The 23,554-nt window shown below is 34.9% G+C and overlaps 1 protein-coding gene across 1 annotated transcript; it reads right to left on the bottom strand.

Moving 5' to 3' along the window:
• Positions 1-658: 658 nt before the first annotated feature.
• Positions 659-13,949, bottom strand: LOC136039995 (rho GTPase-activating protein 12-like). The gene is made up of 5 exons (XM_065724060.1): positions 13,755-13,949; positions 9,486-9,628; positions 7,598-7,798; positions 5,656-5,746; positions 659-759 (listed from the first exon to the last, which is right to left on the bottom strand). Exons 2-5 carry the CDS (start codon positions 9,525-9,527, stop codon positions 659-661), a joined length of 435 nt encoding a protein of 144 aa, XP_065580132.1. The 5' UTR covers positions 9,528-9,628; positions 13,755-13,949.
• Between the last annotated feature and the right edge of the window lie 9,605 nt (positions 13,950-23,554).

The raw sequence follows: 23,554 nt of genomic DNA, 5'->3' as shown, positions 1-23,554 counted from the left end.
GATGGGCATGACACCTGTGCATGCTTTACGTCACTGAAGCTCCTTAATGTCAGTCAGATAAGAGATTACTAGGCTGCTGTATTTGTGTTTCAGTGTATGAATGGCCTAGGATGTCTTTAAGAGTTTTTACCAAAGAAATAATGATCTGTAGAATTATATAACGAGGTATAGTAGCGATATAGTTATGGATTTAGGTCATGGTACCCGGTCTTCATTCTCAATGAAACACCTGGGTCAAAGTGTATGGAATGAACTACCAGTGAGTATTAGGGCGGCGGAACACGTACCTCAGTTTAAAAAGAAATAAAGATTTTTGGGGGGGAGATGAATATTGAATTTTATTATGGGTGGCAGGGTGATTAGAGGAGGAAGGGTGGGCTCGGGAGGTAAGGGTGGGGCTAGGGAGGTAAGGGTGGGCAGGGGGAGGAATGAAAGGGGGGAGGGAGAGTATGTGTATTAATGAGTAAGAGAGATTGGATTTATTATTATAGGTAAGTAGATATGTGGACTTTCGCGAGAATACAAACCCTCATAGGTTTTCCCCAGCGTGAAAGTGTTGTATTTTATTTCTTTATTTGCGAATGTTGAAATAAAAACTTGAACTTGAAAAAAATAAAAAACTTGAACTTTGATTCTCAGAAATTAATGTTCACTATTACTACCCGCAGTGCTGATTCCTGTTTTTCGAACTGTTCAATGATTCAGCGAAGGATTCAGTTTGAAGGTTCAAATCATGTGACTTGCCCGACTCAGTTTGACCTGAAATTATAATAATTAAAGAATTATGGTTCGTAGGTTGTTTTTTCTCTACAGATTGAATTACAGAGGCATTGGTTACCTTCCTTCTCACTTTTATAAGGTAATGCTATTTCATGCTAGTTCAATAAAACTAGGTAATGCTAGTTCAAATTTGAACAAGTGCAAAAAAAAACAAAATTTAAATAATTTTCAGGTTTTAACCCATTTTAGCTCTACTTATATCCAACAAGAGCCAAGAGCTCATATAACACTTGTGACGAGGTCGGAAGAGCCAAGAGCTCTTATGGTATGAGCTGTAGCAAAATTATAAGCATCAATAGATTGATTTAAAAGGAAAATCAGAGGTCTAATGCTGATCAAGATTTAAAACAACAGCTCTGAGGCACGAGATCCTTCTAAATATAAAAATTCATTAAGATCCCACCCCGCAGTCGTAAGTTAAAAATATCTAGTTTTTTCTAATTTTTCCTCTCCCTTCAGCCCCCTAGATGTTCGAATCGTGGAAAACGAATTTATCAAGTCAATTTGTTCAGGTCCCTGACATGCCTACCAGTTTTCATTGTCCTAGCACGTCCAGAGGCACCGAAAAAGCACTGAACCCCCTCCCCCTAGCTACCACAAACAGAGCAGATCCAGTCCGATTATGTCAATGACGTATCTACGAAATTTTCATGTTCTGCCCATCAAGTTTCATCCCAATCTTTCCACTCTAAGTGTTTTCCAAGATTTCGAGTTTCCAATATTTATGTTTCCCTCCTCAAACCTCTATGTCCTCAGATGCAATTTGAATTGAAAATGGAGCATTTGAGACATAAGATCTTTCTATGTATCAAGTTTCATGAAGATCCGATCAGCCATTCGTAATATGAAGATACCCCAATTTTCACGTTTTCCAAGATTTCCAGTTTCCCCCTTCAACTCATATACCTCATTTTTTTTCGTTTTCCCGAGTCACCTCCCCCAAACTCCCCCAAAAAGCGCAGATCCAGTTGGTTATGTCAGTCACGTACCTTGGACTTATTCTTCCCACCAAGTTTCATCCTGATCTCTCCACTCTAAGTGTTTTCCAAAATTTTCGGTCCCCCTCAACTGTCCCAATGAAACTGGAGCTGATCGGGATTTAAAATAAGACATCTGAGTTACGAGGTCTTTTTAAATATGAAATTTCATTAAAATCCAATCACTCCTTCGTAAGCTAAAAATTCTACATTTTTTCTAATTTTTCAGAATTAGCCCTCCCCCAAATCCCTCAAAGAGAGTGGATCCGTTCCGGTTATGTCAATCAAGTATCTAGCATTTGTGCTTATTTTTCTCAACAAATTTTATCTCGATCCTTCCACTCCAAGCGTTTTCCAAGATTTTAAGTTTCCCCCACGAACTCCCCCAATGTCACCAGATCCGGTCGGGATTTAAAATAAGAGCTTTGAGAAACGATATACTTCTAAATGTCAAATTTCATCAAGATCCGATCACCCATTCGTAAGTTAAAAACACCTCGTTTTTTCTCTTTTTTCCGAATTAACCGTCCTCCACTCTCCCCCCCAGATGGTCAAATCGGGGAAGAGACAATTTGTAACTTAATCAGGTCTGGTCCCTGATACGCCTGCAAACTTTTATCGTCCTAGCTTATCTGGAAGTGGCCGAAATAGTAAAACCGGAAGCGACAGACCGACAGAAATTGCGATGGATATATGTCACTTGGTAAATACCAAGTACCATAAAAAGCACCATTTTTAAACATTTTTACAATTGGTTATTTTGTAAATTATGATTTTCTTCAAAATTCAAGATTTTTTAATCGATACAAGATAAACAAATAACTCAATAAAGCCAACAGGGAGCTGAGCTCAAAAAGAAGGGTATCTATTATTACCTTAATTTCATATACACCAAAGATAAAGATATAGAAATACAAAGAAATACAAAAGAAAAAATAACGCATAAGCATCATAGCTAAGAGCTGGAGAGGGACAAATAAAGGTACCCCAACATACCAAATTCCAATTATACAACATAAAAAAATAATAAAATCATATCGTAATCAAAGGTAAATAATATATTCTAGCATTTTTTCCTCAAAAATGATCGGTTATTATTATTTATAATTTTAACATTTAATTTAAGTTTGCTTGCATTAAAAGGAACTTTGAATCTTATTGAAATTTTGTTCTTTTAAAATTTACCGAGGCGATTCTAAACGCTCAAAAGGAACCGAACATGACGAGAATGAATAGAAAGGGGGTGACGAGAATATGTGAAGCAAAAAAATTGTTCGCCAGACCTAAATATTATAATACCAGAGCGATAACTCAACATCCTTAGGTTGACTATGGTTTAATACACGAAGAAATAAAAATGAAGTTAAAAATAATAGGACTACACCTTAGGTATGATTCTATTGATGAATGAAATGACAAAAAAAAACAACTATAATTGAAAGAAAGGAGCAAAATTAATACTAAAAACGAACAGAACTTATTCCGCATAAGAAAGGGGCTGTCACCTCCTCAATGTCCCACTCTTCACACTAAAGCTTTTTTGACGTTTCATAGACGTTTTAGCTTTTAATATTGTTTTAAGTTAATGTTGCTCCTTATGATTTTGGCTCACCCTACATGAATAATTAAAACAAATTATTGAACTAATTTTACTGTATTTGGCCAATTGTCTTTCTCAAAGTTTTGATCAGACGATTTTGAGGAAAAAAGGGGCGAGCAGGCCTATTTGCCCTCCACTTTGTTGGTTACTTAAAAAGGCCACTAGAACTTTTAATTTTATTTGAGAACCTTTTGTTATTAATAAATATACGTAACTTACAAATCAACTTCCGTAAAGAACATCTGGATTCATATATTTTATGATGCATATGAGGGGGTTCGCCACTTCGTCAATACTTCGCTCTTTAAACTAAAGTTCGAATTTTGTTCCAGAGCTTTAAGAATGACCCCTGAATAACAAAGACCGTTTAATTGGAATAAATAGCTCTTTTGAAATTACTAAAAATGCTTTAGCGTAAACACCGAGGTATTGAGAAGGGTACGAACACCCTTATATACGTAATAACTTCTGTTCGTTATAAGTTTTAATGTTGCGCCTTACTTTTAGTTGGAAAAACCTGTTTTCTATGAATTTCTCAATGTTTTTTAAATAATGCTGGAAAATCCAGCACCCCATACATGGAAATTTTCTTCCCCCACGAAAAGATTTTCCCATGTAACCCCCTCCCCTTCACACCACCAGAAAAAATACCCATAAAAACGTCTCCATACTTCCCAATAACAAATACTATATGTAAATAATGGGCAAAGTTCTTATTTTGCAGCCCTTCTACCGGCAAATGTGGGGAATTAAGTCGTCCTCAAAGACATTGTTATTGGATTTTCGACAATATTTAACAATATTGGGTACATACCCATTTTTGTTATAAATAACATTTTATAAAACAAAATTATGTTATAAAACAAAATATTATGTTATAAAAACAAAATAAAATTTTGCCATATGGCAAAATTTTGATCCGGTGACTTTAGGAAAGAATGAGGGTTAGTAGGGTTAAGGACACTAGAAATTTTGACTTTCGTTAGAATTAACCCTCTCATGACATTCTAGAACCACTGGGTCGATACAATCACCACTAGAAAAAAAAAATAAACACACATCAAAGACCATTCTTCTGGCAAAAAAACAAAAAAAACAAAAACAAAACTTCACATTTTTACGCTGAGCCTGATGGTGTTATTTTTATATTACTTTATGATCATATGACTTTTAGGTGGCGTTTCCCTCTTTTTTTTTAAATAAGGCAAATTTTCTCAGGCTCGTAATTTTTTATGGGTACGACTAAACGTGATGAAACTTATACATTTAAAATCAGCATAGCAATCTGATTCTTTTGATGCACCTATTGATATGAAAATACCGTGTTTTAAAGTTCGCTTACTATTGAACCGGGTCGCTCATTACAACAATTCGTTACAACAAACTATTTGATGCTAAAGAATTTGATAACTGAAAAAGAAAAACATAGTTTAATCGATGCAAACATCCTAAATTTTGAGCAAATTTTATTTAGAAATGGCCAAAATGACAACAGAAAGATGTAAAAATTAATCAAGAATAAATCCTCAAATAGCTATATTTCTTAACCATTCTACTTCTACTCCCCAAGTCAACTAACTCCTCAATTCCAAATTCAGCAACTCCTTTCTTATATATCTTCCAAACCATAAATTCTGCCTTAGATAAATTTGCGAATAAACAATTACAAGGAAATCACTGGGTAACTGAATCACAGTTATATGAATCACAGATGCAAGGTGTTTCAAAAGATTAGTTGAAAGTTTATGCATATTTAGTGAATTACCTTGCTTTGAATTTATTAAATTTTGTTGGAATTCTATAAAGATCTTCTTGATAAAAACATTTTTCTTAATAGCAACAAGTTTTTTTTTAATACTAATAAAAATGTTCTTAAAACTAAGAAGTTTTTTCTTAAGATTAGCAAGTTTTTAGATATTAATAAAATCTTAATGTGGTGCGCAGCGCCACAGCAACACGTGGAGTGTTAGCTAGTCCCCTCCCCCCCTAAACCGTTTGATGAAGCCATTTTGACAAAGACAAACAAGCAAACGTGAATTTATATTTTGTATCTGTAATTTATAGGCATATAAACACAGACATAAATATTGGTAAGGTATAGGATAAATATTGGCACATGGTAAGCATAAGTAGTCAATATCTTAAATAGAAGTTCTAAATCAACCCCCCAAAAATTAATCACAGCCAGTTAAAAAAAATCCGTAAAGGAATTTTACTGATCTCTAACTAACTAAAAAAAAGCTGGAGATGCTTCTTTTTTCGGTGTATGAAAAGTATGATCCTATGACAATATTATACCTGTACTTTTTTGTTCTTCTTCAGTTTGTGATTTAAACCATGAGCCAAATACCGAAACTTCCTTTTCTGGTTGAACCTTTTCTGGTAGCACCTGGACAAAGAAGGCACAAGATAAGTTTGAATTCTTTTCCCCCACAGAAGATCTAGTTTTACTGTCAATCAACCAAACTTAGGATAAAATTTGTACAGCGCTGGGGAAAATTACACCAAGACAATAATATATATGCATATATATATATACATATATATATATATATACAGATATATATATATATATATATATATATGTGTATATATATATATATGTATATATATATATATATATATATATATATATATATATATATATATATATATATATATATATATATATATATATATATATATATATATATATGTATACATATTACACCGAAATTACAAATACTGAGCCTCGAGGAGAAAAATATATCAAGATTGAGATGCAAAATGCTGAGACTCGGCTGGTATCACTGAAAAATACTTAAAAAAATTAAACAGAGAAGGTGTTATGAACTTTTCTAAAATTTAATTGACAGATATGTCACTTTCTATTAGAGAGATTGAAATTACTTGAACTTAAAAACAAAATTAAGGACTGCCAAATCTATGAATTGGACATTTGGATTACAAAGTCGGTACCACCTCTTTTGTGCATTCGACGTCATGCAAACGCTCCCGTGGAAAAGTATACGTCTGAGCTGATTCCAGGAAATTGTTCAAGAAACAGTGATGAGTAGAAAAGATGTGCCGGTACGAGGATACCCCTTGCGTTGTAAAAGTGAGGTTGAGGGGAGTATTATAAGAGAATTAAGGAATTATTTCATGAGAAATTGAAGTTCATTGTTTGGTTTTAGTTATTCATTTATTTATTTAATAAATTGCAGTAACTATTATATGTGTTTTAAATTGTTTGAGTTTGTTAAGTGTGAGTTGGAAAGAATCAATGGTTTTTTTTGTTCTTTTTTTTTAACTTTTAACTAAAAGGGAGTGGTGACTGAGATTCATTTCCTTTTTTTAATCAAGATTTTCTCATAAGGTTTTCTTGGGAGTGATTCTATAAGACTAAAAGAGATTTGGGGTACTAAAAGAGATTTGGATAATTTTTGCATGATTTGAGTTCTAATAGATGTGAAAGGGAATTTTCTATTTTTAATTTAAATTACCAGGGACTTGGAATTTCCTATGTTTTTTTTAATAGAATTTATCAAGAGACAGGCTCATGTACTAGGTTTAACAGAGACTTGGTAACAGAATCATAATTCTTTGTTGTTGGAAATTGGTAATTATAAGCTATATCTAAAAAATAGAGAACAGCATCGACATAAATGTTTGGATATTTATTTACGCAATTATTTCCAAGGTATGATAAGGGATGATATGAGCGTAAACCGTGAAATGGTATCCGAAAATATGTGCTAGAATTGCAATATCAGAATAACAAATTTTTATTGTTGTTGTATATAGACCCTCATCATGTAATATCACAACAACAAAAGAGAGAATAATGAGGACTTTTTTTTCCCAAGACAGTGAACCAACAAAACGTTATGATTAACGTTAAGAAGTAATGATGCCAAGGCTATTTAAAAAAAATAGATTTTTAACCGAGAATTTTTATTGTAAGTGTTTTATTGTTTATTATTTTCTTTGGAGAAGACGGTCCTTAGATATAGGGCCGAAAAATTCCAATAGGTTCTGTTGGTTCATTGTCTTGGGAAAAAAGTCTTCATTATTCTCTCTTTTGTTGTTGTATTATGGAAAGGCAGTGTGGTCTTCGTCATTACTTACATGTAATATCAATGAGTTTGGCCTACTCTTAGATGAGCAACTGGATAAGTTACAAAATTTTTTTAAGCCTTATTTTATTTGTGATTTTAATTTAGATTTGAGAAAAAAAATATTTACCCCAAATATTACTTACAAGTTGACTAATCGCAGACCCAACTGCTTCATACCACTGACCAGTCTCAATTTGATCTTCAGCTTGAATGAGCAATTGCGTTCCAAAGACGGTTGATAGCTGAAAAATATTCTTCCGACTTGATTCGTTTGAACCCCATTTTATGACTGTCCCATCTAAACTCAAGGATAGCTGAGGTTTGATAGAAGACGCTGTAATTCCCTAAAAGGAAAAAGGAATGAAAAGAGCTGGAGGCGGAAGAGAACTTCTTTGGGTTGTATGGTTCCCAGCAAAACAGTAGGCGAGCCACTGAGAGTACTGCAACGTTTTGAGATAGTCTTCAAATATTACCTCATAATTTAAAACATTGTCAAATCTTCAAAGATTCCTGAAGCTTTACTCTTGAAAAAGGAAATTTAAACCAATTCAAAACTTATTACAAAAATTGTCTTTGCATTATATAGTCTTAGCAATGTCTTTAGTTGATTTGCATGCAGAAAGTGACATCTTAGAAACTGATATTTAATGGGACCTGTTATATACACAGCGAAAACACTAGCACAGAGTAACTAATTTATTTATTTTTTAAAATGTTTATGTTTGGCATAGCCATTAAGGTGAAATGGTTTCAAATAACATTTTTAAATCTACAAAATCCAGAAATGCACTTGAACAACTTGCGGAGCAAATATTACTTGTCCAAGCCCCCCCCCCCAATTTTTACGATAGAGCATATAGTTGTAATATATTTCCATCAGCCATATTTGATAGTTCATTGCTAAAGTCCGATTTCTCTTTTCACTTCTCTAAAGATCAGCCACCTCCCCAACGATGGGAATATAGAGAAAGATAGAACAGGGAACAGGAGATGTCAAAGAGAGACATCCATTTTTAAAGAATCAAGGTTTACAAAACTAAGACAAAAACTTTACTTTACCTTTTCATTGGAAGACGGAGATGGAGAGGCTGGTGAGCATCAACTCCCCTTTATGGCACTTTGCTCTGAATTACTAAATTTAAGAAAAGATCTATTTCAAGTAAAGCGCGTTCAATTGAGTGGGTTTTTTTCTGGAAGACACATTGGAAAAAAAATACATAAAGGGAATGGGAAGAGCGAATGCTTAAAATGTTGAAGTATAAATGCAAGTGTTATTTTTTGTTTTTTTATTTCATTTTGAAAGCGTTGTTGAACTATTGTAATGGCCCCGTGGCTTTTTTAATTGTCTATCTATGTATACACAAGAAATACCCTCAAGAGGAGCATTAACTCTAAGTAACACTCCAAAATTTGCAACAGGGAATATAACGTTAATCAAACAGAGCTAAATTGGTTAACAGATTAAAATTGGTTATCTATACACTAATTAACGTTTGGAAGTATTTTTGATATTTCCCTAAATCTGGTATTCGACACTATTCTCAGTATGTTTTGATACTTCGACATTCTTTCGGGTATTCTTGAAAATAAATATCATCAAAGTGAGGCTTTTGGGCGTTGCAGGTCGTAAACAATGACGATACCAGATTTCCAACGAAAAATAAAAGCTAAAAACCACAGATTAAGATGAATATAGACTAAGTTTCCGTAATTGATTTACATGCAATACTTTGCCTGTATAGTACATAATGCATGCAAACAAAGTATAGAAATGCTTTAATATAAAATTCCAAATATAGAATATAGAACTGCTCACTTCAGTGCTAAACTGCCTCCTCTATCCCGTTCCATTTAAAGCCTGCCCCTTTACACTCTCCAAAAAAAATCCCATTTTCCTTGAATCTTTCCTTAGGATAGTAATTATTTCCTATAGCTATTAAATGTGCATAGTAATTTCATAAAATGTACACATTATTATAGAAAATCTTTTCTTACAAATTTACCAATTATAAATTATATAACTTTTCTTACGAACTGAGGTGCAGACAATTCATCTTTATAAAATAGCAGCATTTGGTCCGTCAGTATTGCATAAGACGAGGTCCAATTCTTCCGTTTTTTTTTCCATTTTCTGCTATTTTTGCCTTGTTTATATTTCCTCGTCGTATTGCTTTCTGAAATGAAAATACAACTAAATTACATGTGTAAAGTATGAATTTTCAAACAATGTATATTAAAATGAGAAAAAACTCGACAAATAGGGTAACACTAGCACTAGTCAATTACACGGACGCTCAAATCTCTCTTTATCCCAGCGAAAATTCGTGAGAGCGTTTTCAAGAGAGGGAATCCACGTGTCAATCAGGAAGGGGCAGCAACAGAACCAGATGTAGGGGGTGGTGGCAAGTTAGGGCAAGCCCCCCGTGCTTCACATCCTTGGGTGGCTAAACAAGCTAAAGATCAAACTAAAAGGTAAAACTTCGTTAAAGAATAACTGATTAACGTTTGAAGTTATTTAAATTACAATACCCAAGTGTTTTGTCAGGCACTGTTACACGTTTTTAGCAGCTTCTGGCCTTTCCCTCTTGTTTTACTTTAAGGGTCCATTTTTGCATTGAGATAACAGAGTGAAATAATGGGTGTGGGTGATGCTTTGATAGTAGTCTGTTGCCCAGTTAGGCGATTCCCCCTTGTAAATGGTTTTAATATAAAGCGTCAGGCAAACCCTCCCAAGGAAAAGTCCAAGTCTGACCAGATTCCGGGAAATTGTTTAAGAAACTCAGGGATGAGTAACAAAGATGTGCCGGTACGAGAATAGCCCTTGCAGTGAAAAAGTGTGGATGAGGGGAGTAAAGTAGGACAATGAATGAATTACTTCATTAAAAATGAAGTTGATTGTTTTGTTTTTATTATTATTTTGGTTATTCATTTATTCTAGTAGTTATTATATTTTTTTTAAATCATTCTTTGTGTTTGTTAAATCCTTTGTTACGTGTGACTTGGAATGAATAGATCTTCTTCTTATTTTCTATTATTTGGTAACAGCTTAGTTCAATTGTTGTGTAACTTTTAGTTAGGTTAGATGCTGCTAAAAACGAGTGTTGATTGGATTTTTTCTTTTATCAGGATTATCTCTACTCATTGTCGCTTAGCCCGCTGTATAGTAAGGCAATTTCTGTTAATTTCCACTCTCCCAGTTTCCGTCCTTATAGATTGATTACCTTAAATGGTAAGTTCGAGGAGAAAAAGATTGGGTTTTCTTGAGTAATTCTATGAGACTAAATGACACTGGGGGAAAAGTCAAATAAAAATGGACTTTCTTGAGAGTAATTCCATGACGCGAAATGATATCGGGGGAAGAGTACCAAATTGAGAAATGTATGTTGGCGAACTGCATTAAAGATTATGTTGAATCCCTATATAAATTTTTGTTTGATATGAGTTCTAATAGACACTAAAGTGAATTTTCTATTTATATTCTAAATTGCCAGGGACTTGGAAGTTCCTATTATTTTTAAAATTGTGTCTCTAGACAGAACCTGATATACTAGCTTTAACAGAGACTTGGTTAAAAAGGCATAATTCTTCGTTGTTAGAAATTGGGTAATGATAAGCCATATCTAAAAAGTATAGAACAGCGTCAGCATGGATTTTCAGCTATTTATGAACATAATTATTTTCAAGTTAAGATAAAGAATGATATGAGAGAAAACCATGAAATGGTATTCGAAAATATGGTATTAGGATTACAATATCAGAATTTCAAATGTTTTATTTTTGTTGTATATGGACCCATATCGTGTAATTCAGCTGCTCTTAGAGGATCAATTGGATAAGGTACTAATTTCTACTAAGCCTTGCTTTATTTGTGTTGATTTTAATTTAGATTTAAGAACAGTAAATAGTAATCGCAAAGTCTAAGCAAACAAGATTTTTCCAGTGTCCAGCCCATTACTCTTACTTCGGTATTTTTAAAGTTACATAAAACTTTTTTAGCTGATTGGTTGAAAGTAAAAATAATCCCAAATGTTAACCAAAGCTAATTCTGAAATTTGCGCTTTAACTCAACCACACACTATCTGGTTCATTTTTGGGACACAATATGTAGTAAACTTGAAAAACTCAATGCCTGACTCAGTGTTATCACAGATGACTTACAAAAAGCTTTTGATTCAATTAACTATAATACATTAGTAAAAAAAAAACTAACCAGTGACTTCCTAGTTGACCCCTAATTAATAAGAATAATTATAATAAATAATAAATACAAAATAAAATAATGAAGAATAAATAATAACTATTTTCCTAAAAACTCCCCCTTTTTTCTCTGTCCTATACCCCCCTTAAAGTCTGTTAATACTATGAAATTACCGGATGTTAACATCTCAAGGACTTAAAATGGGATTGCCACGTTAATGATTTATTAAAACGTACAGATACTGCGTTCTCTCTCCTCAAACTCCCTAATAAGTTAAATGTCCTAAATCGCACTATTTGAGATTTTTTTTCTTTTGTACGTCCTACCCACGAATACGATTGTCCTGTTGAGCATCCTGGCATCTCCAACGAATTTTCGGACAGAATAAGAGGCAGTTCAAAAAAGGTACCCAAGAGTTAACTTCAATGAAGGTAAAGTGCCTTACATTTCCCTTCTTCGGAGAGTGATTCACCCTTAAGCAAAGGAGAGCACAAATTTCCTTTCGTTTTGCCCACAATGCCGTATATAACCCTAGTACTACTTTTCTTTTCCCTAGTGATCATTTAACCCCCCCCCCCCCGAAACTTACCCCCCAAGTTATACTTTAAGAAAAATCCCACTTATTGCCCAAACAAGAGTAACCCCTGAAAGATATAGAAGAATGTTCATCCCTAACATAGTTTAAATTTTAAATCAATACCCCTCCCCCCCATTTCACTCTACTTTTATTTTAGAGTTTTAGTGTTTATTTTTCAATTGCGTACTTTGTAATGCTTGCTAGATAGACTTTTTGTCAGTTTTGTTTTCCCTGTTTTAACTTTACGAGTTTTTTATCGTTTTATTTTTTATTGATTGCAATTCTATAGTTTTGTATTGACACAAAAGTGCGAATTCACCCCTTTTAGGCTTAAGATAGCCACTTTTTTTTAAATAGAATCTTACTTTACCTTATTGTCTAAGCACCATGCTAGGTTATGGGTTTTAACTGACTATTAGTGATTGTACTAGGGTGACAAATGACTCAACAGCCTTGATTATTAATATTTTTCAAAGCAACAGATACATTACTGCTAATCATATTTTGAATGATTCTTCAGAGCATTTTGGTATAACGGTATGTGTATCTTCTCTTTAAAAAAAAAATCTGCATTAGAGCGATCAAGGTTTTGAAAAGACTCTGAGGTATATGAATGTATCAAAGTTAAATAACAATCAAGGAAATATAAATGTTTTTTTTAGATTATAATGATATGAATATAAATGCTAAGTTTACAAGTTGGTATTTAATGGTTAAGAATGCCAAGTGGAGTTGAGTCAAAATAACTGATAAATAAGGACTGACAAAAGTTGAAAAGTAAAATTCGGCTAAGAAACTATTCATGAAAGAGTGAGGAAATGATCTAATCTTAGAGATTCATCCAAGGATTCAATTAATACTAACATCAGTTATCGCACCTATCCACTCCCCATTTACCACCCACGCTTTGACCTTTTAAAGATGTAGACAGATGTGGGCAAGCACACCACAAGTTATTCGCTCATTTTTAACTTTTACAGACAAGAGCCATTTCATGTCTATAATCAACAATTTAAAAGTATAAAATAACAACAACACAAAATATGCATATATATAACAGTAATATAACAATGTAAATTCGGATTGACTTCTTCTTGAACCTCAAATTAATCAATATTGGAGCTTTCCAGTATCACATATAGACACTGTTACCTTCACATTCTGATTTTGTTTCAAAACACCACGATGCAACATCCCCTACTTAATCAAGCGAGGTGAAATCGGCAATGGTTTTTAGTAGATTATGCGACTTTTTCAATAGGCATTTCCAAAAATAACAAGTTTTGAAACAATAAGAAATCGCAAAACACGGAACAAATCTTTATGGAAAACTGCATTTTTGTGATAATGAGAAGAAAATAAAATAAATCACTAACATACCTGCAAACAAGTCACTCTTTTTGTAAAAATATAGAATTAAATCTCAATTACTGATATGTTAGTAACCAAGACAACCACAGAATTTTCACTTCCTTTTTAAAGGAAATATATATTTTAATAAGATTTACTCAAAAATATTACTCACAAGTTGACTAATTTCGGATTTAATTGCTTTGTACCACTGATCAGCCTTAATATCATCTTCATCTTGAAGAAGCAAGATCGGCCCAAAAACAGTAGATAACTGAAAGAAATTCTTCCGACTTAATTTGTCTGAACACCATGTTATGGTAGCCCCATTTAAATCCAAGGATAATTCAGGTTTGGCAGGAGACGCCGAGTTTCGCTACAAGGAAAAAAGAATGATAAGAACTGGATGCAGAAAAACATTTCCTTGGGTTGTGTGGTTCCCAGCCTGCAGTAGGTGAGCTACTGAGAGTACTTCAAATGTTTGAGGTAGTGTTCAAACATTACCGCATAATTTAAAAGATTGTCAAATATTCAAGGTTCCTGAACCTTACTCGTGAAAAAGGCAACTTAAGCCAATTCCCAACTTATCCTAAATTTACCGTCTTATTACATTGTCTTAGTTATTTCTTCATTGGATTTCCTTGTAGAAGAAAGTGACATCTTAAAAACTGATATTTAATGGGATCTGTTATAAACACGGCGAAAACACAAGCATAGGGTAACGAAATGATTTGTTTGTGAAAATGTTTTGCAATTTTTTTCACCGACGATTTGGTAACCGAAGCAAAGAAAACGATTTGGTCTGTGGCGAATTAAGCTACTCGGGCAACCGAAAGCAGAAAGTTGCAGATACATTTGCAGACATTTGGAAAGTTCTTGACTACTGTGATAGGAATTCAGTGGCCCTGCCGAAGTTCGTTATATACGAACCAGACAAGTCCCAACAATTCCTGACAAGGGAAGCGCAACGTTAACCCGCAAGGTAATTTAAGAACTTTGTGTCTACGGCTAAAGCACAGAGCCTCTCCTGCCCTTCGGCGAGTAGTGTCCCAGGCCCCGCCAATCCTGTAACAGACAATCCCCAGCCATCCTATGCCGTTGTTCTTAAAATGCCAAAGTAACTCGATAATCCCGTTGATCGCAAGCAGTTTTTGGATAGCGTCTGCCCCAACCCAGCCGAAATGTGTGAGCTGAGAAAGGTGAGACAGGACTGGAAACTATTTGTCAAGTCCAAATCTTCTGCTGAAAAGATCGTTGAGAAAATGAAAGTTAGTAAGCCTGAGGTCTCTGCCATGCTCAAAGAGAAAATGTTCATTGCTATTTTGAAACAGGTTCCACTTAGTATAACCCATACTGATATAGAATCCCTTCTTCTAAGTGCATTAAAAACAAAAGAAATCGGTAGCTTTGAGCGCTACAAAGTGTAGAAGCTGTACTTCGTGACCAGTAAGGTATTTCGGGACCAGTAAGGATCTCGAAGACTTTCTTGTAGTCTCAGTCCGAACCGGTTATGAGAAGCTGCCAGCTGAAGAAGTCAAATTTCGCCTAAAAAGATGTTATTCATGCCATGGAGCTGGTCAATTAGCGGCTAATCGCGTATTGACGCCAGTATGTGGTCGTTGTGGTGCTTTTGATCACACATCCACGAAGGACAATATGTGCACTAAAGATATACTCTGCATCTTATGCAAAAAGAAAGGCCACACATGATAAAACATAAGATGTCAAGCTAATAAGGCAATAATCAATACGAATTCCCAAACAAAATGAATCTCGAACCCGCCCGTGCTAAGCATGCAGTTGGAATGTATAATTTAAATGGAAATCTCCTTAACCGGTCTGTTTTTATCGAGGACCTTCTTTCAAGATATGATAATGTGTGTTTGAAGGAATATTTTGCAACCTCTGTCAGCCTTATTTTATTGAACCTGTCACCAAACCATCAGGTTTTTACGGTCACAGCTGAACTCTCTTGCACTCATGGCCGGCCATATGGCGGCCTAACGACTTACGTTAGGTCCTCTCTATTCACTTCTGTGTTTGACTCGGCATTGGACTTTCTCACTGTCAAAATCCAAGATATGGTTATCGTGAACGCGTACCTCTCTACAGACTATCATTATGATCGATCAGATAGACTGTTCGCCATAAGTATTGCAAGGCTATCGAAGTGTACTGATAAAACAAAAAAGTAATGGACTTTTGTTTCTGATAACAGGTGACTTTAACCGTGATCTTGAAAACCTGAGCGGCAACAACCGTGCAAGTTCTAATCGTGCTAATATGTTATTCGTTATGTTAGGTGAAGAGTTTATACTCGTGTCTAAGAATAAGAACTTTTCATATATTCGTAATTCGAGAAGTGTGTCAAACCTAGATCATGTTTTGCACACTCTATCAGTTACAACGAGTGAGGTTCTCGTTTCTGATTCAAACTTTACGTCAGACCTTTTTCCGTTGCTTTTCAATATTGATTTAAATGTTAGGGATTCGCCTCCTCCTGAAAGGCTCCAGAAGCGTCCTTATTTTGTTTGTGATAGGAAACGTGCGTCTATGAGTTCATTTCAGTCGACTTGTGATGTTCAAAGAAATATCCGGCGCAATCACGGATTCGGTTAATATTTATTGTAGTGAGCTTGTGCACGCATTAGCTCTCGCTGAACAGTCAGCTGTACTGTCTAGACGGGTGTGGCCTGGTGCCGAAGTACCAGGCTGGTTTGCAAATGTTAATCTGCAGAACGTGAGTAATTCGCGTGTACACCCTATTGCCACTTTTTTCCCCATAATACTCTAAACCTAACAAGTTATTACAGTTAAAGTAATAGTTGGAAGATTAGTAACACGGTTGGGTGAATAAGCTTCGAATTCATAGTAAACGTAATTTTGCGAAATAACTTTCACTCACCATAGTGCAAATATTCGTTCTTCATCTCAGGCTGTCCTTACCTACCCAATAAACTTTCGTCTTCATTGTTTAAAGAAAGGTCTCATGTAACAATGACCTCAATATATCGAGATGATTGGGTTCAGCATTACAGAAAATGAATTTATGGCTCCTGATATCCGGCTATAAAAAAGTCTCGGTGTGAAACTGGATGATTTCTTCTCACGTAAGCGAGAAGAAAACAGTCCGTGTATTATAATTACGAGGTGTTCTATCCGTACTGCTATTAGAAAACTAAAAAAAAAAAGAAATCACGTGGTTGTGATAGTATATCAATTCAGCACCCGCTATTTTGCAGTGATATGTTCCTTGAGAACCTTGTCCTTCTTTTTCAAATGATTTTTAAACTGGGTATAGTGCCTGATTCTTTTTCAATAGGAATACTATCACATGTGCCTAAAAAGGGAAAGCCACTTTGCCAATGCTCGTCATTCCGGCCTATGGCTATGGCTACAGTTTCTTGTGAGTTATTTCAGGCACTTATTGTTGACGAACTGCGGTCAAAATACACAGTTCCAGACCATCAATTCGGTTTTCAGCCTAGTCTAGGCTGTGGCCACGCTCTTTCTGCTCTTGTTTCGGCCTTGATCGATGTTGAGAAAAGCGGTGAGAGCATAGCTCTCACTACGGAAGATGTTGGACAGGCCTTAAATTCACTAATTCATAAGCAGATTATTTTAGATATGGGCCTAGCAGGTGTTGTTAAACCCTTTATATGATATGTATCAAAATTTAAAAGCTGAGCTTAAGCTATCGACAACATTAAACCTGACAAATAACCTGGTTTAACCTGACAATAACCTAACACATCACCCTTCATATGATATGTATCAAAATTTAAAAGCTGAGCTTAAGCTACCGACAACACTAAACCTGACAAATAACCCGGTGCTTCCAGTTAAAAAAGGTGTAAGGCAGGGTACATTGACATCACCTACCGCATATAACAACAGCATCGTCAACCCGCAATCTAAGTCAAATCTGACATACATTCTGAGAGGGATTGATCTATTGCTAATAAGCTATGCAGACGATCTACTTAATCTGAGTCACATCCTCCGCGGTTTAGAGGAGAATTTTATTCAATTTCAAGTAGAATATGGAAAAACAGGCCTTCAATTTAATGAAGAGAAATCAGAAGTGATGTTGTTTAATGCTAAGCAAGGGTCTGCTGTTGATGTTAGGCTAGGTGGTACTACTGTTCGGCTTGCCGAAAACACAGTTTATTTGGGGATCTCTATTGGTCGGTCTATGCTCGAAACGCGTCGCCTTTTGCAGTCATCTGCAGAAACGGATCTCTTTAGCGTAAAGCAGTGTTGTAGTTTATAAGCGCCAGTTTGATCGGCGGATTTTGGCCCAGCTGTACAATGCATTGGCACTATTCCATTATCTGTATTTAAGTCCCTTTTGGAGGATATTCCAAAACGAAGATAATAAAGAATTGCGGTCTAAATACTATAAATATGCGAAGTACTTCTTACGGGTTCCACCATGGACAAGTAACCGTATTGTGATAAGTTAGTATGGGATCATCGACCCTAATGAAGCGATCAAAGCCCGATTCCAATTTTAAATCAAATGAACCCCATCTAAACTTTATACGAACACACATTCCATAAAAAACTCATACATCCCCAGGGCATAAATTGCAATCCTATTATCAGAGCACTGGGGGGTTGTGTCAACCCTATAGGCATTGTTAGATTTCATTGTACTATTTTGAGCAAAATCGCTATCTCACAATTTAAATCGGATTTGTTTGGTGAAGAGGTAGTCGGGGGGGGGGGGGAGAGGACCTAGCTGCCCTTCAGCACTTTGACCTTTAAAAGGGAATTAGAGCTTCCAATTTTAAGCCAAATCAGTTTCGTCTAAAGTTTATAGAACCATCCCTTCCATAAAGACCTTAAATGCCTCCGACTATAATTTATAGATCCTTGCTTCCAAGCCCTGGTTTATATTTTAACTCCAAAATCTTTTTGATATGATGTTTGGACTATTTTAAATAGAACGGCTATCTCAAAATTTCTATTAGATGCATGTCGAGACAATGCAACGTATGAGCGTGTAGGACGGGGAGGGATAGGTATCCTCCAATCGCTTTGACTCTTAAAAAGGGCAGTAGAGCTTCTTATTACCAATCAAATGAGCCCCCTACAAAGTTTATACGAGTTTGCTTTCTATGTAAAACTTATAAGCCCCAAGGGCATTTCTTACTACGCTTACCCTGAGGGATGACTGGGGGGGGGGTTGTCATTCTCAAAGAAACAATTTCCGGACGTTCAACTAATTTGAACAAAATTGCCATCTAAAAATTTTGATCGGAAGTGTTCGGGGAAATGATAGGGGAGTTATTTGCGCTCCGATCACTTTTGACTAATAAAAAGGGTACTACTCCTCTCAATTTCCACTCAAACGAGCCCAGCCCTTTTTGAAATTTCTACTAAAATACTTTCTATAGAAATATTAAATACTCCAAGGATATAGCTTACACCCTTTGTCCTAAGGGCTATGGGAAACAAACACGACTTAGAAACAATAGGGAAATGATTTTTCAAGACAGTCCACAGTCTTCTTTCTTCACGACAAATTCTACTGTCTTGAAAAAAAAAATCCATGTTGTATCTTAGTTGTGTTTATCTGATATAGCTTGGCAGTCCGGTCTTCGTTGCTATTGAGGGCTATGGGGGAGAAGGAGGTCGTCATTCTCAAAGACATCATTTCCGGGCCTTTCAACACGTAGAACAAAATGTGTATATCAAAATTTTGATCAGAAGTGTTTGGAAAAATAATTGCCGTGGGGGGAGGGATTTGCCCTCCAATTCCTTCCAAGTATTAAAAAGGGCACCAACCCTCTCAATTTCCAATTGAATTAGCCCTTTATGAAGTTTCTACGTTGGAGTTTTCTATAGAAACCTTATATGCCACCATGGCATAACTTACAACCCTTTCCCTGAGGGCTGCTGGGTCTGAGGATCTCAACCTCAAAGAAATAATTTCACGACCTTTCAACTACAAAAAACAAAATGGAAATCTCAAAATTTTGAGATGTTCGCGTTTTACTTTCTTTTACTCTTTTTTTTATTTCAAAATGTTTTCACGTTTTACTTTCTTAAATAAAAAATTAGTACAACTTTAAGGAATAAATGTCAGTAAATGACAATTACACTGACAATACATGATCATAAGCTTTTTTATTTTCAGCAAAACGCAAATTTTTTTATGGTTTTGAGTAGGCATGGGGGTTATCAGCCCAACACACGTTAATTTCTGCTCTTTTTTAGTTTGACTCAAATATTTGATATAATTTATGTTCGTTTTGAGTTTCATTTATTTATTCATAATGATTTGTGAAGGTTTTACGCGTGGAAGATAATTTGACTTCATTTCTGCTGATTTTTCTTAGAAAAACTTATTTTAGTGGAAAAAGTTTTTAAATTAACATTAAAATAAGAGAATTTAAAGAAATTGGAGAAAGCATTGAAACATGAAATAAAGAAGTGTGAAATGGAGACTATGCATAAAATACCTAAAGATCAGAAAGATAAGGCTACCCAACGTAGTAGTAAAATATTGCACAGGCATATTAATAAATAAAGAGGAAATAGTCAATCCTGACTCGTCTCAGTTAAAAGATAGGAATGGGGCCACAATAAGAGATAAGAAAAGAGTTAAAGAGAGATGGGCAGAACATTTTGAGAATGTACTAAATGGGGATAAAGCCACAGGAAAAGATAAAGATGAGAATGAGAAATCTTGTGACACTTTGGATGGGAAGAAAGATTTATTTTGTGAAGAGGAATCAATGACAATGCTAGGAGGAATAAAAAAAAATAAATAACAGGGCCCAGGTGCTGATAGTGTGGTAGAGGAGTTTCTTAAGTATGTTGGCCATTAGACTAGAAATAAGTTACTAAAGATAATGAAAATTTTACAAATCAATGAAAATTTTACCAGAGGATTTTGCATCAATTTCTGGCGCATCAGCATACTTTCGTACTCGGATGACCCGTTGATGCTGAGCTACAACCTTATTTCATTACAAGAAAATATTGGCAACCAGATTATCATATTTAAAACTATTAATTTCTGCATTAAATCACTAAAGAAAAAATTTTCAGAATTCTACCCTTCGGAAAGTAAGCGGCAAAGCATTTCATGTATATTACGATGAAAAAAATGACAAATTTTCCAAGAGAATTATATTTAGATTGAACATAAGCACAATACATTAGATACTTTTGTTAATTGATAATTTAGAAGCACATATTTTAGATCCTGTTAAGGGAAGCTTCTCTTTCTGAAATTAAGCAAACAGGAAGATTTTCACAAAGCCTTGCACTGCGGTTTAGAAATAACAGCGACTAGAAAAACATTGAACATAATTATCATTAGAAATGTTTAATTACTAGAAGTTATTAGAAATGGGTTTACTACTGAAAGGAGTAGCTCTTTGCATGAATGGCTTGTAATTAAGAAATGTTTTACCTTTATATAAAGGGGGTAGAAACCTCTGTTTTGAGGCTCTCCAGTATTTTGCTGTTGAAGGTATGATTTCTACTATAGTAATACCACTCTTTTGGTGTTTTTCCACTATTTTCAAACTTGGTCCACACTTTCTATGCTAAAAGCCTTTTGATTCGGGAGTTTAAACTGGATCAATTTTATATCATTAGGATGTGCATAAACATATTTGCTTTTGAAGCATAAATTGTTTTTAAACTTTTGCTTTTTGAAAGTCTTGATTCTTGTTTACAAGGGTCCTTTACAATGAACAGTCACATACGCTGTTTTAAAATTTGAATTACATTATTTAATTTACTATTGACAATCAGTGTCTTTACTTACTATTAACCATGCATGGTTTAAAAAACGACAAAATAGAGAAAAAAAAAACTAACCTTGTTAGCTGCCTTATGGAGTGTATCAAATACTGACTTCCCTGAAGGATGGTCACTATTTCGGCTTCCTATAGCTTTCGCCGTGCTACGAAAAAAAAAATAATTCAAAATATGCTTGGGGCTATGCGGAAACACGTTTAAGGGACTAGGAAGTGACAAATGAACAAGGAGCATGTTAAGCAAACACAAGACATATTTGTTATTTTTGGCGAACTTAGGAACAAAAGTCTGAAAATATTGTTGACACGGTGAAAGACTATTTAACTCAGATTTAAGATTGTTTTTCTCTGAACAGTATGTTGTAAAAAAAAATCTCGCATTGTTGTGGACTTCTAATATCTTTAGTTCCAAAAATCAGAGCAAATAATATCAAACTTTTATTTTAACTGGTTCTGCCTCATTTTCAGCTGAAAGAGCCTGATTTTTGAAATTCCATTTATGACTATTTTTCAAACCAAGTTAGGCCACTTTTCCAAGATATAAAACCTGGCCACTTTTCCAAAATATACTTGTATCTTTTGATTACTCAGAGGTATATAACCTACTAGATATAGATAAAAAAAAAGTTGAGAAATTATCATCATGGCTGGTTGCTGCTGCTGATGCTGCCATTCCAAAATATTGCAATAAGAAAAAGCTAAATCTTAAGAGGCTGCCTAAGACATGGTGGGATGATGACTGTGAATTAGCAAAACAAACTAGAAAAAAACAACCAGAAAGCATTTCCAGAAACATCCCTCACCTACCACACATCTTGAGTATAAACATGCAATAGCAAAGCTCAAAAGAATATGCAGAAACTCAAAGAAGATAGTATGGGATAGGTTTTGCTCCCAGATTGACTCCCAAACAGCCTTAACAAAAGTCCACCATTATATCAGCCAACTGAATGGTTATAATAAACCCAGTGATGATAGGAAATATGATATATGTGTTAATAACAGATATATTCTTAGTGACAAAGAAAAAACAGAACTGTTTGCAGAGCATTATAAAAAAGACATCATAAGAGTCCCTAAGACGACCTCCCTTTTGTGTTCTGCCAAAATCCTGCTCACATAAACTTTCTCTTGAACAACCCTTCCTGTTTGAAGAGATGAAGCAAGCCATCAGCCTTAGCAATCCAAAATCAACTCCTGGACACGATGACATCCATATAAATTGGATTACAAAAACGCCAGATTTATTTAAATATGCACTTTTGCACATTTACAATCATATATGGGCCCATCATAAAATTCCTAAATCTTGGAAAATAGCTATAGTCAATCCCATTCTTAAGCCTGGTCAGCCTTCAAACAATATTAAATCCTACAGGCCAATTTCAATGTTAACAACACAAGGAAAAATCCTGGAACAACTGATTTCAAATAGGATTGAAAGGTTTGTAGGAGTTAACAACCTCTACCTCCCTGAACAAACAGGATTCAGAAAAGGGCATTGCTCACTGGACAATGTTGCTAGCTTGAAAATGATGTATCCAACTCATTTAACCAAGGCTATTCAACCATCGACATACTTTTGATTGGGCTGATGCCTATGGTAATGTCGTTCACCAGAAATTGCTGGAGGTATTAATGAATCTTGACTTTCCTATTGGCATTGTTAACCTGATCTACGATTTTCTAAATAACAGAACATTTGTTGCCCAAATTGGTAATTGTAGGAGCCACAATCACCCTATTAAAGAAGGCTTACCCCAGGGAGCCACCCGTAGTCCTCTACTGTTTAATCTATATATATATGAGTTCCAATTAAAACATGCATCATTTGGGCTCTATGCAGATGACCTAGTAATGTGGAAATCAGGCAGAAACGTCACTGATTTAGTGAAAGATCTCCAACAAGATATCCACATAATCTCTTGCTTCTCAGAAGCCTTAGGTTTGTCTGTCTCCACTTCCAAACCAAAGTAATCCTATTTACCAGACAAAGACATTCAACCATACCAAATATAGTTGTGAATAACTCCACTATAAACAATGAATCTTCAGTGAAGTTATTGGGAATTGTTTTTGATTCCAAACTAAGATGGCATGATCACATCAAATCACTCAAGAAGAATATAATCTAGAAACTGCCCCTTCTTAAACGACTTGCTAACTCTAAATGGGGTTCATCACCTAAAACAAT

Source organism: Artemia franciscana, chromosome 20 (assembly GCF_032884065.1).
Source record: "Artemia franciscana chromosome 20, ASM3288406v1, whole genome shotgun sequence".
Lineage (NCBI taxonomy): Eukaryota > Metazoa > Arthropoda > Branchiopoda > Anostraca > Artemiidae > Artemia > Artemia franciscana.
Note: the sequence above shows the minus strand (reverse complement) of the source record. Positions and strands in the feature narration are given on the sequence as shown.